The sequence below is a fragment of the Furipterus horrens genome, unplaced genomic scaffold, assembly GCF_987537825.1.
Source record: "Furipterus horrens unplaced genomic scaffold, mFurHor1.1.pri manual_scaffold_6, whole genome shotgun sequence".
Taxonomy (NCBI): Eukaryota; Metazoa; Chordata; class Mammalia; order Chiroptera; family Furipteridae; genus Furipterus; species Furipterus horrens.
In genome coordinates, this window is record NW_028327176.1 from 104,204,044 (window position 1) to 104,219,294 (window position 15,251).

Genomic DNA, 15,251 nt, shown 5'->3' on the forward strand with positions numbered 1-15,251 from the left:
CATTACTGTAAAACATTAGACCTGAGCAACTGGGTGAGGAGTGGTATAAATTCCTGAGAAGAGGAAATCTGGAAGAAGGATTCTTTTTTTTTCTTATTTATCTCACTTTATTTTTTTAATGGATAAAGAATTATCCAATCTCTTTGTTCTGTTATTTTTTGTTTCTTAAGTGATTTATTAGCTTATTCTGTCATTTGTAAGGAAATAACTTTGAACTGAAGAAGAAATCATGTGTTAGCTCAATCTTTCCCCAGGACCTAGGACTTCAATTCTATCCTCATCAGTGATTTTATCTATTCTGTTTTCTCCTAAATCAAATTAGTGCTGGTATTCTTTGAATGCACTTTGGATTTTTTTTTTCCTCTCCATTCTGCTACATTCTCATTTCAGCTCTTCATACATGGTTCTCCGTAACAACGTTTGTACTGGCTCCCTATTGGAATAAGTGGTCACAAGTACTCTTGTATCTCCTCTTTACCTTTATACTTCTAATTTATGCTTCAAGATTCTGTCATATCTACCACAAAGCTTTCTGTCTCCCCTCCAGCACATGCTGATTTTCCCACCATCTGAGCCACTATAGCATGTGATTTTATAATTTATAATTTTAATGACAATATGCTTCCTACTGATTGTAACTAAGCTGCTTAAAGTACACACACACACACACACACACACACACACACACACACACGGTCTGTCCAGAAGGTAGCCAGACATATAATATAAAAAATAGAGACATTTATTGAAGATAGGAGATGCAAGAAGCACTGTACATAGGACAATGAGGCCTCAGTCCCCTTCAAAGGAGGCACCTTGGGACCTCACACAGTTCTCCCAGTTGCCATCAGCTGCTTCATTATATTTTCCTGAATCTCATCAACAGTCTGGAATCTCTTCCCTTTCAAAGGTGATTTTAGTTTTGGGAAAAGCCAGAAGTTGTAGGGCACCAAATCTGGGCTGTAGTAGGGCTGAGTCACCTGGGTGATTTGATGTTTTGCAAAAACACTCTGCACGAAACATGATGCATGAGCAAGCATGTTGTTATGATGAATCTGCCAATCACCAGTTGCCCATTGCTGTGTCCTTCTGAATCATCTGAATAGTTTCTGCAGGGGAATGTTCAAGCTTAATATAAAATCTGATGCAGATTCATTGTTCTACTTGCTCAGTCACTCAGTCATTTCGAATGCAACAACCACACAGTACACATGCTCACTCAACAATATCTACTACCCCCACTGACTAGTACAACAAAGTTGTCATTGTTCACACTTGTACATTTCAGTATACTCTCCTTGGCTGCCAGGTTATATCGATGTTGCACAAACCATTCTCATTATATTAATAATGGTTGAACTTTTTCTGTACAGATCTCATAAATCATCTACAAACAATTCAGAATTCTAATTCTATTGGTGAAAGTTCATAAAGGTGTCCAAGTGAAATGTGCTCCCGTAACAATAGATCAGAAAGACTTACCAAACTGACATTTAACATAAAGAAGATAGTAGATGAATGTTTAAGTAAATAATTTGACTATTCTATAGGTCAGTTAATACTGTACTGACATCAACTTGCTGGATTTGATTATGTTTTATAGTTATGTAATATATCATCAGGGAACACAGAGTAAAGGATTCATGAGAACTCTATTATTTTTACAACTTCTTATGTCTGAAATTATTTCACAATTTTTTAAAGGTTAAATAAAAGACTATCCATAAGATGAATACACTGTGATAATTACACATTATTCATGTAAACTTATCAAAGTACTCTCTGCAGGATTTATACTAAAAAATGTTGCTTTACCTATTTGTAATATGTAGAACACAAGCAATAGAACCAGACAAACCAGGGTAAAAATCTACCCTCAGGAACTTCTATTTTTGTGAACTTGTAAAATTTACTTAAGTTCTCTAGCCTTAGTTTTCATGTCTGTAAGTGCAGATAATAACACTTAACTTACAACACTGAGAGATTTAAATGAGATAATTCATGTAGAATACTTTGTAGAGGCCTGACATATAGTCAGCCCTCATGATAAGAACTCAATAAACTGTAGCTAGTTAATTACCATGGATAGTTTTAATTAATAAAATTGAGTTTCTCTCAAAATAGCCTGTAGCTCAGACTCTGAAAGAGGTTTTTAACACATTCTTACAAAAAAAATCCATTCACATCGTTCCTACCAAATTCCAACTTGCTAACCTTATTGTCAGGGCAGCCTTGCTCCGAGAAATCGCCCGGACACCACTGTGGGATCAGGCAACAGGTTTATTGAGGGAAGAGGGGGAAGGGGTAGAGAAGACAGGCAATTCTCAGACCCACTCAAGGGCCCATAGGAGCAAGGGGAACAGTAATGGGGAACACAGAGCAAGGGGACAGGGAATGGGAGTAGAGAATGGGGAGTGGGGAATGGAGACTCCTGGTCCACCTTGTGGGCCCCTAGGAATCACCTGCCTGGACTTCTGCAGTTGCCTTGTGTGCAGCACACATCTTGGTGAGGGTGAGTTTGCTTATCAACATATTCAGTCGGTCATTTACATCTCATTGCTTTCCCCCCACCAGGATAGTTAACATATCAGGCTAGGTTCATTAACATTTCCTCTGGGAACCAGCTAGGACCAGGTTGATTTGCATATGTCGAAAGTCCAGGTGTGCATTCTAGCTGCCTCCATGTACTGACACCTATAATAGCTGAAGTTTCTTATTGATCCCTATATACCTACCTCACAAAACCTCTTGAGTATAATAAAGGCACTTCAAAATCCACATGATCAAATCTGAACGCATAACCTTTCCCCCCAAATTTAGTCCTGTTCTAGTGAATGCCACCACCATCCATCTGGACAAAGCAGAACCTAAGAAAGCACCTCAGACCCAATAAATCTATAGATTTTATCTCCTATCTCTAAATCTGCCCACTTCTTTCCTTTGCCACTTTAGCTCCTAACTACAAGTTACACTTTCCCTTGATTGGACCTCCTAAATGGGGTTCCTAGATCCATTTTTTATCCTTCCTGTAGAAACGTGATTATAAGTGCTACCTCCCACTGATACTATCCTCTTAGAAACCTAAAATAGCTGTGCAATGCTCTCAGGAGGGTAAAAACTAAAATTGTCGATATTCCCAATGGATTTGGCCCTGACCCTTAACTACTCCTTGGAACCTTCTTATGCTCAGTCTCTGCTCTCCCCATCAGCCACCATGGCATTCCTTTAAGTTCCTCCTGCTCATTCTTCATCCCATCACAAAATCTCCCCTTGGGCCTCAGCTACTCAGTCACCTGCCATTGACTCATATGTTATCAACTTCTCAAAAGTTAGGCTAGCTCCAATGTCATTTCCAGGCTCCAATTTTCTCCTCTACCTCTATCTTCCTGATCAGCAGCACCATCCTCTTCCAGGATGGCTCCCTGTTTTTTTCTCCCTGAGCCCTACATTATATATCTAGTTGTCTTCTTGACAACTCCATTTGAGGTCTCCCTGCCATCTGTCACCCTGACAAACCTGTTCCTCTCCCAGTCTTCCCACCTCAATGCATGCTTCCATCATCCACTCGGTTGCTCAATCTAAAGGCCTCAAGCACTACCCTCACCTCAGCATTCAACTCATTGGTGTGCCTGGGCAGCACCATCTCTCCTCTCTGTCTCTAGTGCCTCCTCCACAGTCCTAACCACTATGATTTTTTAGCCTCAACTGGCCTCCTGTTGATACCCCAACTTCTACTCCTATCTCTACAATCCGTCACCAATATCACCAATACAGCAGCCAGAGTGGTTTTTGAAACAAAAATCAGATTCCATCAACTCTGCTGTGTAAAATATTTCAGTGTTTTCCTCTTTGACCTCTCCCAGCTAAACCAGGTTCCATGTGACCTGGCATCAGTCAAGTCATAAGGCTCCCCCCTCTGCTCACTCTACTCCAACTGCCATGATCTTCTGTATGTCCTGCAGCCCAAAGGCCACCTCAGGGATATGTTGGATGTCCTTCCTTTATTGAGCACTCTTGCTCATCTCATTGAGCAGTTGAATCACTCTTACCATCAAATGTCAGCTCAATTAAAGAAAAAAATTTTTATTGATTTTAGAGAGAGGAAAGGGGAGAGGCAGATGGGGAGAGAGAGAGACAGGGACAGAGAGAAAGAGAGAGAGAGAGGGAGAGAGACTGATTTCGCCTTTCCAACCATTCATGCATTCATTGGTTGCTCCCTGCATGTGCCCCTACCAGAGATCGAACCCACAAGCCTGGTTCATGGAGACAGTGCTCTAACCAGCTGAGCTACCTGGCCAGTACTCGGCTCAAATTTCTTTTCTCCAGAGAGATCTTCTCTGGACATGATCTCCTAACTGCTTTGTTGTACATCTGAAACTAATACAGAATTATATTGAATATAAACTGTAACATAAGTAAGTAAGTAAGTAAATAAACAAATAAATGGAACTCCTCGTACCTCCAACTATTTCTGGTCATACTATTCTGTTTATTTACTTTTATAATCTGCAACTATGTTGCTTATACTTCTGTATTTGATCATTATCTATCTCTCTCCACCAAGATGTAAACTCCCAGAGCACAGCGATCTTTTCGAATGTGACTCTACATCTCCAGTGCTTACAACCTGGTACAGAGTAAGTACTCCGCAGGTTATTTGTTCAATGACTAAATGATATTTGCTCTGGCTAGGGCCCCCTTGCCACACACATCTGCCCCCACTTTGCTTAATAAAACCCCTCATTGCTCAGTTCCCACCTCTGAAGCCACTGTTCAGGGAAGCCTTCTCTATCTTTCATTACTGCCTCAAGTTTCTATATTTTGTAATTTTTTTAAATCCCTCCTTCATAGCATTTATTATATGTAATTTTATGTTTACTTTACATTTATTGAATTAATGTTGATTGCAGAGACCATGTTGACTTTCATTTGTTATAATCTCCAGGCCAAAGCTCATTAATTGTCACAGGATAATATTTAACAAAATTGTGTTGAAGAAATAACAATGTTAAAATAACTAAAAAAATAATAACTGCTCTATAAAGAAATTCTGTAGATGAAAAAGGCACATCAAAGCAGGAGCTATATCTGTCATCTCACCACCAGGGACCCTGCTATACTATATCCTTCCAGACATTTTTCTATCCACATATAGGAACACATAACTATTTTATATAAATTATATAAATTATTTCTCACCTGAATGCCCACATCTTCTCCACTTTGTTTACTTGGAATTCACTCTTCTTTACCTTTGCCCATTTAAAATTGATAAATGGCACTTAATTTTGTTTTAGTTAACATTTATTTTAATTACAGTTTTAAGAAAGAATATTTTTTCATATATTTATTAGTCAGATGTATGTCTTCTTTTGGGACTCCTATGGTCAAATGTTTTAGTGCTTATCCTTCTGGTATGTTCATATTCTTTTTATTCCTAAGAGTTTTTTACCTAGAAAAGTATTATCCCTTTATCTGTACTATTATATATTGTAAGTATTTTAATGTTGTCCAATCTAGTAGTTTTTGTTATTATGGTTGTATTTCTTGTTATGATCAGACAGGTCTTTTCTAGTTTGGTAAATAATATTTACTTAAATGTTTCTCAAATAATTTTATGGTTTTGCTTTTTATATTTAATTTTTTAATCCACCTACAATTTATTTTAAAGGAACGCATGCAGTGAAAACCTAATTTTATATTTTTCCAAAGAACGGCCAATTATTCCAGCTCAAGTTTTTAGCTACATTAAATATTAATACTTAAATTCTTGGTAATAATACTTATCTGGGTCCATTGTTAGGCATTGTCTTATATTCTGGTACCAGTAACAATAAAGTAGTTATTCATATTAAAGGTATATATATTTTTTAAATAACTGATAATGTTTGATTATCTTCAAGTGTTTATTGTTCTAAAAGGCTTAGAAAATAAGTCAGATTTCAAATGTATATATGGCTTGTGATTAAAATTGCATTAGATTTGACATCTTTAAAATATTGATCCTCTCCATTTACATTACATATCACCATTTATTCTAATCTCCTTTTGTGCCTCTTACTAGTGTTACATAATTTTGCTTTTACAGTTCCTATAATTTTCTTATTTCTAGTATTTTCAACTAAAATTTTAAATAGGATTTTACAATATAGCTTAAAACTTTATTGCTCACAAATTCAAAAGCTATTGATTTGTGCATTTATTGATTTCAACTGATAGTTTTCCAGGTGGTTCTCTAGTTTTCTAGGACAAACGTGTATATAATCCACCAAAAAAACCCAAAAAACAATGACAGTTTGGATTTCATTCGATAGTTACAACCAATGGACTTCTTTTTGATGCAATATAATGGCTAAAATTTTAATAAAAACATTTAATGATTGTTGTAATACATTAATTTTAATGTTAATTTTCCCATAAAATGGAAAATAGCTGTTTCAGATGGATTTTTAATTACTTATTCCGTGTTATTATTTAAAGTAGTGATTCTCAACTAATGGCTAAACATTCTAGTAAAAAACCTTTATTTAAAGAAAGTTTCTTGTATTCTGATTTACTGTTTATTTGAAGAATGCAAGCTTTTATTAAATATATTTTTGTTTTGTACAAAAATGATCATATTCTTAATCATTATACCTATCGTTTAGATAAATTAATTTTAATTTGAACCATCTCTCTTTATTTGAATGACTCATATTCAGTCATGGTTTTACTTTCTTCTAATAAATTATTGGGTTTCATTTCTTGCTGTCAAGGAATTTTGCATTTTACTTACACGTAGATGTTGCCTCAATTTTGTTAGTTTTTTTGTTTGTTTGTTTGCTTGTTGTTGTTTTAATTCTAGCAGCTGTTCTAAAAATTATTTTATGCTTTACTCCTAAAATTAATTGGAAAGCTTCTCATATTTTCTTGTACTATGGAATAAATTATACAACATAAGAAATGATAGTTGGATGATTGAAAGAACACATCATACATTTATTTGAACCAAATATATTTTTGAAAATAAATGTTGGATAACTTTGTCTTTTGCTATTATTGGTTCTTTCAGTTTTGTTCTTCTCTAGCCAATTATGATCATTTATATTTCTATATTTAACATTTTTAAAATTTCAAAATGACACTATATAGATAGCACATTTTATACTATGATTTTAATCTCTTTGCTATGTGATATTTGAATTCTCATTTCGGATTAAAATGTATAATTAAAGTTATTAGAGATTAAACCAGTATCTTTAAAAAAATCTAAGTCTACTAATTTCCTAATTTCTAATTCACCAGTTTCTGCCTTTATCTTGCACCAAATGACTTCATTGGATTTATTAGTCATTTTGTTTCTGGTTTCTCATATTGACAGCTTAGTTAGTTTATTTATTTATTTATTTTTATTCAACAATAAAAGCTTTGAATATGATGGCATGTTTGGCCATGTCTCATGCAATACGCTCAATATTGTTTCTTCCCCACTATTCTGTTGATAAAATTTAGATCTCCTCTTTGATACAAAAGTTATTTAAGAAAGAATTATTTCCCTATTTTTCCATCTTACAAGAGATTAAGATTTTTGGTAAAGATATTGTTTTCATCTTTATTTTATTGCAATCCTATTCTATATCATCTGTTTATTAACATTTATTAAGGCTTTAATTATATGTTTATTCTGGGTAAGGATATGTATGTATGTATACATATAAATGATATTGCCTTTATTATGTTATTCATATTTTTATATCATCTTTATTTTTTAATATAATTTTAAGATTAAAAACTGAAAGAGGTAAGCAAATATCTTCCATTACTATTTTTGTTTCTGTCAATTTCCCCTTATATTACTTAGACAGTTACTGTACATATTTCTATATTGTTATCTGGTATAAAATTTTCCTGATATCGAGATCTCAAAGAAGACTGAAGTCTTTATTTATATAAAATGCACTTATTTGTCCAATTGTATATATTTAATTTTTTTATAAATTGGTTTTAAGTTTTTCTCTGATAAATAGTTATGATTAACTTTTGATTTATTATCCAGCTTTTTTCTACACAGTGTCATTTTTAACAAGTATATTTTCCTTTTATAACTGCAATATTTATTATGTTGTATTTCTATTGTCTTTTTATATCTTTTTTGTTGCTTCTGGTTCTTATGTCTTCATTTATTTATCTTTGAATTATACCTATTAATCTAAAATTCAATTTTGTGTAATAACAAAACTTCAAGCAAAAACAAAATAAACCCCAAAAATACATCTAAATCTTAATCTCTTCCCTTACCTCTCATTGCCTGAGGCAATGTCAGCCCCAAGGCATGTCCAGAATTTCTTAGGATAAGTACTGTGAAGTTGAACTTTCCCATAAACCCCTGAAAACAAGAGAGACATTATTTGGATAAGAAAATCCTTCAGAGGAATTAAGGAGACATGAGTAAAACTCATTAGAGGTTATTGTACAAGATATGTAATATAGAAACTATATATAAAAATGTCCACTTTATCAGAAAAAGAACATTTAAGTGCTCTATTTTCAGCAGGTCAGGTATATCTCACACAGAAATAAAATGTACTCTCTCATAAGCAATAAAAAAATGCATGCTGCACCACATCTAGTAATCCAACAGTGGGGAAAGAGGACACTCCAATGTCTAACTAGCTAGATTTTCACCATTAAGTGACCAAACCATTTGCAATTCTGTTGGAAGTTAACTGGTTTTGATATTTTATATTATACACTAAATTTTCTAAAAAGCAAGGGTAATATTATTTTCCAAAGAAAGAGATTTGGTGCTATTAGCTTTGTTTTCAGTGGTTGGACCTCAGAGATATATATATTTATTACAGATATCAAAAGATAAATCTCTAGTTCTTTTGTTTCAAAATATAATTTATTTCAGACTCATAAATTAAAATCTTATCAGGGACATGCTCGATGAGGTCTAGTTTTATTCCTTCAGGTCTTCCCTCTTACATGCTTTACTGACATTTAAAATCACATGAAGCTCAAATCCTCATATCCTAGTGGTCTAAAAATGTTTTAGGCATGAACCCAAGCAGCAAAAAATTATGATGATGCACTCCTACATATATATGAGTATATTCATATATATTTCAATAGAAGCACTCAAATTTTCTTCCTGCATCCAAAGGATTGCCTTCAAACCCCTGGATTGGTACAGCCCGTTTTGTTGCAAATCATGGATCTTAAACTCTAAAGATTTTATCATTTTTAACGGAAAACATAACAAACACCAGTAAAAGTACAAATAACATGCCTTGAGTTTTCATCTTATATGAATCAAAATACCTCAGTTAATTGAAACCTAACCAACTGTTTATGTCAACATCCATAATTTTTTCCATATTCTAATTCAAAGAAAAGCCTGAAGATAATAAAACTAAAATTAGAATTAATGGAAATGTAAAAAATACTCTCACTTTCAGGATATATCCTGGAATCAATATTTCATAATAATAGTCATATGTATATAAAACTTTTAGAAGATATCATCATCATCATTTTAAAATTCCATCTTTTTCACAATTGATTAAGTAAGCTAGTCAGAAGGAGTAACATGAAGTAATTAAGAGAAATTTCCAAAAACAAAAGATTTTAACAAAAAACAGTTTATTTCCTTAAATTTGAATTATCCATAAAACTCAATTGACCACAAAAGCAGATTTTTTTGATCATTCCCAATCACCAAATGTTTACTGTAAAATGACACCATTTCTTCCTTGTTTCAAGGAAATCATTATACATACAAAGATTAAAATCTCTCATTTACTTGTAATATCACAAAATTTTAAGCACGTAGTGAAACAACTATTTCATTCCTTATTCAATTTAGTAGCAGAGAAAATTTCAAAAACACTAGTTTGTCCATATGGCTGGAGTTGGGGATCAGGACAGGAACCCTCGTATACTCCTAACACAACGCTTCACCCAGCGAGGTACTACATAGAACAGAGTGGGCAACTGAGGTAAAAAGAGATTGAATGTTCCTGCTATGAACCATATAGTTTGTCAACTTGAATAAAAACTAAAATATTATTGAACCTAAGATTCTTAAAAAGTTAAAATAAATAATATGTATGAAAAATCCCTTTGGAAATAATAAAGCACTATCAAAGCATTATATGGCAAAAGCTACACATTATGGAACTAGGTTATCAAACTTCATGCTATCTTGACATGATTGCTTCCATTTTACTGAGTCACTGATATCTTAGGCAATTAACAATGACACACAGAGTAAGTGAGAAAACACTAGAAATCTGACAAATGGCCTCTTATACCTATCCTTTAAAGCTGCTATTTGTGTGGCTTTTACACCCTAATTATACAAGACCAGCCATACTTTCTGCGCACTTAGAATAAGATCAGGTATTGTAGCAGTATCAAATAAAGAAACTGCCAGTAGTAAATGTTTCTTAGTAATTTATAGGTCTATTAGTTTTAAAAAATTATATCTTCCGTTACCATATATTTGACCCCCTTTATCTTTTACTATCCCCACCCCTATTCCCTCTGGTAGCCACCACACTGTTGGCATAGCTTTTGTTTTTCTTGTTTGTTAATTTGTTGTTTTCAGTTTTATAGCCTACATATTAGTGAAATCATATGGTTCTTAACTTGCAATATACATATCATGTGTCATAAAAATGCACATTTGAAACCTATATAATCTTTTAAGTCAATATCACCCCAATAAATTTAATTTAAAAATAAAACATGTAATGAAAAAATTTAATATGCCAATAAAAAATTAATACATCAATAATTACATAATATTTACATTTAATAACATAGACTCTTAGTCTAGATTTTGGTGTCTGGCCAATCTGGATATTAATCTAAATTCTGACACTGTAAATCTGTGTGGCCTTTTTCACATTGCTCACCATCTCTGAGTCTTAGTTTTGATATCTGTAAAATGAGCACTACTTACAGGAGAGCTGGTAAATAAAATAATAAATATAAATTATCTAAAAGAGTGTCAGGAATTTAGATGATCTATGAATGGTACTTTATCACACACACATGCACATATTTCATTATTAATAAAAACTATATTTTACTCTTACCGATTGTTCCAGGATCAATATGAATTCCATTGAAACGGTTACAAAAGACTCCCTCTGATGCTCTAAGGAGAATCAGAAGCTTTTGTTCTTTTTGTAAGGGATTTTCCAAAGTACCTATTTACAAAGAAAAGTAATCTTTTAATTGAATTTGAAATTAAAAGAGAGAGAAATTGTGGTGTAATATCAGAAATGCAAAGTAACTGCTATAAAGTAATAGACTGTATGGAGAAGAGCCAATGGTTATATAGAGAAAATAACAAAAGGGGGAAAATGAGATGTAGTAAAATCTGAAGGGGTTTATATAACCATTCAGCAAATATTCATTCTTCTTTTTTTCCCCATTAGGGCAGAGTATACCTTCCTGAACTACTACTATTTAGCCTGGCCATATGATTTGTTTTGGCCAATAACATTTGGGTAGAAGTGATAGCAATGCTATTTCTGACTTGATGCTTTAAGTTGCTTGGCAAGTTTTTAACAGATCACTTGCAATGATGTAGTTGTCCATGAAAAGAGTTTTCTTTAAATAGCCTCTAGTGCCTGAACAAAGAAACAAACCTAGCAGATCTGATGAGAACGTACAAGCTGGAAGCAATTCCAAATAAGTATAACATAAATATTAGTTCTGGTATGCCACTGAGGTGTCTGAACTATTTGTTATACACAGTTATAGTAGCAAAACCTGGCTAATACATGTTTATGGCTGGATCCTCAAAGTGTTTTACAAGCATTTTAGCATTTAATCCTCACAACAAACATGAAAAGGAAGTATGATTCTTATCTCACTTTTAAATATTCATATATAACGAGGCTTAGGGGTTAAGGAGTTTGTCTATATTTACCCAACTAGTAAGTCACACAACTAAATTTGAACAATAGTGTGTTTTACTAAGTGTTTTACTAAACAAGTAATAAGCTATTCGAAGCCTACATTGTTTTAGCAGCATAAGGACACAATCCATTCAGGCTGTAATAGACATTAGCTGGGAATTACTTCTGACATTATTTATTCCCTTGAAGTACACAGCAGAGTTTGGTTACTTTTTTTTGAAATTGATTTCAGAGAAAGAAACAGAAAGAAAAGGAGGAACGTTAATTTGTTGTTCCACTCATTTGTGCATTCATTGGTTGATCCTTTTATGTACCTTGATCAGAGATCAAACCCGCAACCCAACCAACCAGTTAGATCACTTTTTTTAAAAATTATTTATTCGTTTATTTGTTTCTTATTTTTTATTTTATTAGAGAGAGAGGAAAGGAGAAAGAGAGGGAGAGAAACATCAATGTGTGGTTGCCTCTCACTCACGCCCCCAAATGGGGACCTGACATGCAACCTAGTAATGTGCCCTGACTGGGAATTGAACCAGAGACACTTGGCTCGCAGGCCAACGCTCAATCCACTGAGCCACAGCAGCCAGGGCTAGATCACTTTTATAGGATGAGAATTCTTTGAAGGATTTGCTGAAATAGTGGTACTAAGTATAGACCTATAAAAGGTTAATTTCTTCAAAAAATACATCTTAAAGGACAGAAAATATTACAAAAACTCAATTTTTCAAAAAGCAACTTATGAAAAGATAGTCTTCAAACTACAGACTGGATCATACTGGCTCACGAAAGACATCTGCTATCAAACAAGACTTTGCAGTCTAGAAATGCTTGAAAACATAACTAAAAATGATGTTGCCAAGTACAGTATGAAGTAAATGGTAAACTTAAAATTATCAACTGTCATTTTGATTAAGTGGCCTTTCAGGGGGCATAAAATCATCCTCCCGGGTTGGCACGTCATGTATACCTGGTTAACCAAAAGGCTCAGTGTGAGTCTGCAGCTTACTACATAGCTGTTTTTACAGTCCAGCCTTCACAATCATTAGTCTACAAGGGGCTGCTGAAGGTAAGGCTCGGAGTTATCGTCGGCAGCCGTCCGTCTTGAGAGACGATGGTGTAGCTTCTTAAGAGTCCATCTGCACCGCCGAGAATGGCTGTGCAGTCCGACTCGGGAGTGACACGGTATCTGTCTCCTCCCGTGTTGGATCGACATCTTGTGATGACGCTGGAGTGTCCTCTCCAGTGGAGCTGAAGCTACAGAGCCTGGGCAGGGTGATATGGAGGGTCTGCTGTTGCCCATGCAGCAGACCCCCCCTCTCTTCGCAGCTGAAGGGTCCAAGGGAAAGACGGAGTCAATACAGCTTGGCTTCAGGTGCGCCGCAGGAGTTGCCGGTGTTGACTACAACGTCAAACCGCCTTAGGGACTCCGGCTCCGGATTTTCTGTCGGGGTTTACTCCCTTAGCCTTTCCCCTGAAGAGGTATGCCGCAAGGCAGCGGAGGTTTTTTGGAGTCAGAGTTTTCCTTCGGTTATATGCTTAGAGTTATACAGTAGGCCCAGGGGCAAGCGAGGATTAGACCCCACAGCCTGGGTTCCCTATGAGATGCCAAGGTCCGCTGCTGCTCCATGCAGAGAACGCCAATCCTCAGCTGAGCGCCCAACGTCTCTTAGCCAAAACGAAGCTGTACCAGGCAAAAAGAACGGAAGCAGGGGAAGAGGAAAATGTTAAGAAAATGTGTGTGGTGTAGCCCGTATCTTGCAGTGATAAGTCTGTCCAGTGAGCCATTTTCCAGCTGTGCTTCCGTTTATCTCACGAAGGGCAGTTCAGATTCTTGAGGGGGAAATGGCCTCGCACTAAACAGACACCAGAGAGAGAAAGTAGAACAGTTTTTGCCCTAGAGAAATGTCTGCAGCGTCTCACAAAAGGAGCTCAGCGTTCCTCTAAAATCAGAGATTGAATCAATTATGCAACCCAAAACGGCAGCACATGTGGAGCCTTCACAGAAAGTCTGGGCAAAATTAGCCTCCCCACCCCCGTGATCACTGGGGCCTCAAATCACCAGAGTTTGGATTTGTTTTTGTGATGTGGGGGAAGGGAAAGATGCAGGACAGAGACTGAACAGAAAGGAGGGAAGCGTGCCCTAAGAGAAGGGAATAATATACATGCTGTTCTAACATTAAAATGAAGTGCATCTTAAATTTGTAAAAGCTGGTGAATGGAAAGCCCTGAAGGCTGGGCTCCTCACTTTATTCTCAAATTGAGCAAACATAGAAAGGTGAGGGGCTCTCACCAGCGTGGGCTTTGCCCCTAAATGAGAGCAGCCACCTCCCGTAGAAGACTCTCAGGATAATACTGTTTCTCTCTGATTTTCCTTTTTGAAGCAGCTTCGAGCTGCTGTAAACTGTAGCAAAAGGCATATCCAACCGGACAAATTTAAGTACTCATCATGGAGGGGAAATCATTGTCATTGTGCTGCCAAGACATGCCAGGTATTTATGCATCCCTGACTTCGTTTAACTCTCACAACCCTACGATGGACATTGTTGAGGTTCCCGTGAGGAAACTGAGGCAAAGCGGTTAAGTAATTTATTGGAAATTACACAACTAGATTTACTAAGTACCATGTTAGAATATGTAGGCATAGAGAAACAGGAAAGATGAAAAGGGAAGTTGCCATTACTTAGCATGATGGTGGGCAATGGAGGGAAACAGAATATGTTCCAGATGCTAAAATTACCTGGGAAGATGGAAGGAAATGAAGTTCTGGTATACAGCAGACAATCATTATAGCGATTTGAGGAATATGGTACAAATAAATGGATTCCATGAGCTTCAGAGGTAAGAAAAAGGGAAAAAGGACCTTATATTATTTTATTAACTAAACCTGTTTGATGAAATCACATATAAACCTAGCTGACACTTAAACCCAGTCTCTCAACATGACCCCCCACACCTCGTAACTAAGCCAATGCGCACTGAATTACTTACAGTCCTCTCCTCTCTCCCCTCTGTGTACAAGATGCCCCAAGCTTTGATGGCCCTCACCTTTGTCCTGTCTAAATCCTGACATCCCTCAAAACTGAGATCTGCTGTAACTTATTTCTAAAAGTCTTCTATGATACTGAATTACATGCCACCTTTTGTGCACAAAAATGTTCGTGCCTCTTGCTGCAGTAATTTTCCTTTAAGGAACATGTCCTAAAGAAATACTGTGGAATGTGGACAGATTAAGTCCCAAAGGTTGTCACAGCAGTATTATCTATTTATAATCTCGAACACTTGAAAACTCTTTGAAATAGCACACAATTGGAAACAACTTTGTCTATTTAGAATCCT

General features: G+C 35.5%; 1 protein-coding gene across 1 annotated transcript in view; it reads right to left on the reverse strand.

Moving 5' to 3' along the window:
* The window catches only part of PKHD1 (PKHD1 ciliary IPT domain containing fibrocystin/polyductin), a 440,427-nt gene that overhangs the window by 137,318 nt on the left and 287,858 nt on the right, over positions 1 to 15,251 (reverse strand). Inside the window, exons 53-54 of the mRNA XM_090282575.1 lie at positions 11,085 to 11,198; positions 8,278 to 8,365 (exon numbers count right to left, since the gene is read on the reverse strand). Coding sequence (XP_090138701.1) covers positions 8,278 to 8,365; positions 11,085 to 11,198 — 202 coding nt within the window. The remainder of the gene's footprint in view (positions 1 to 8,277; positions 8,366 to 11,084; positions 11,199 to 15,251) is intronic.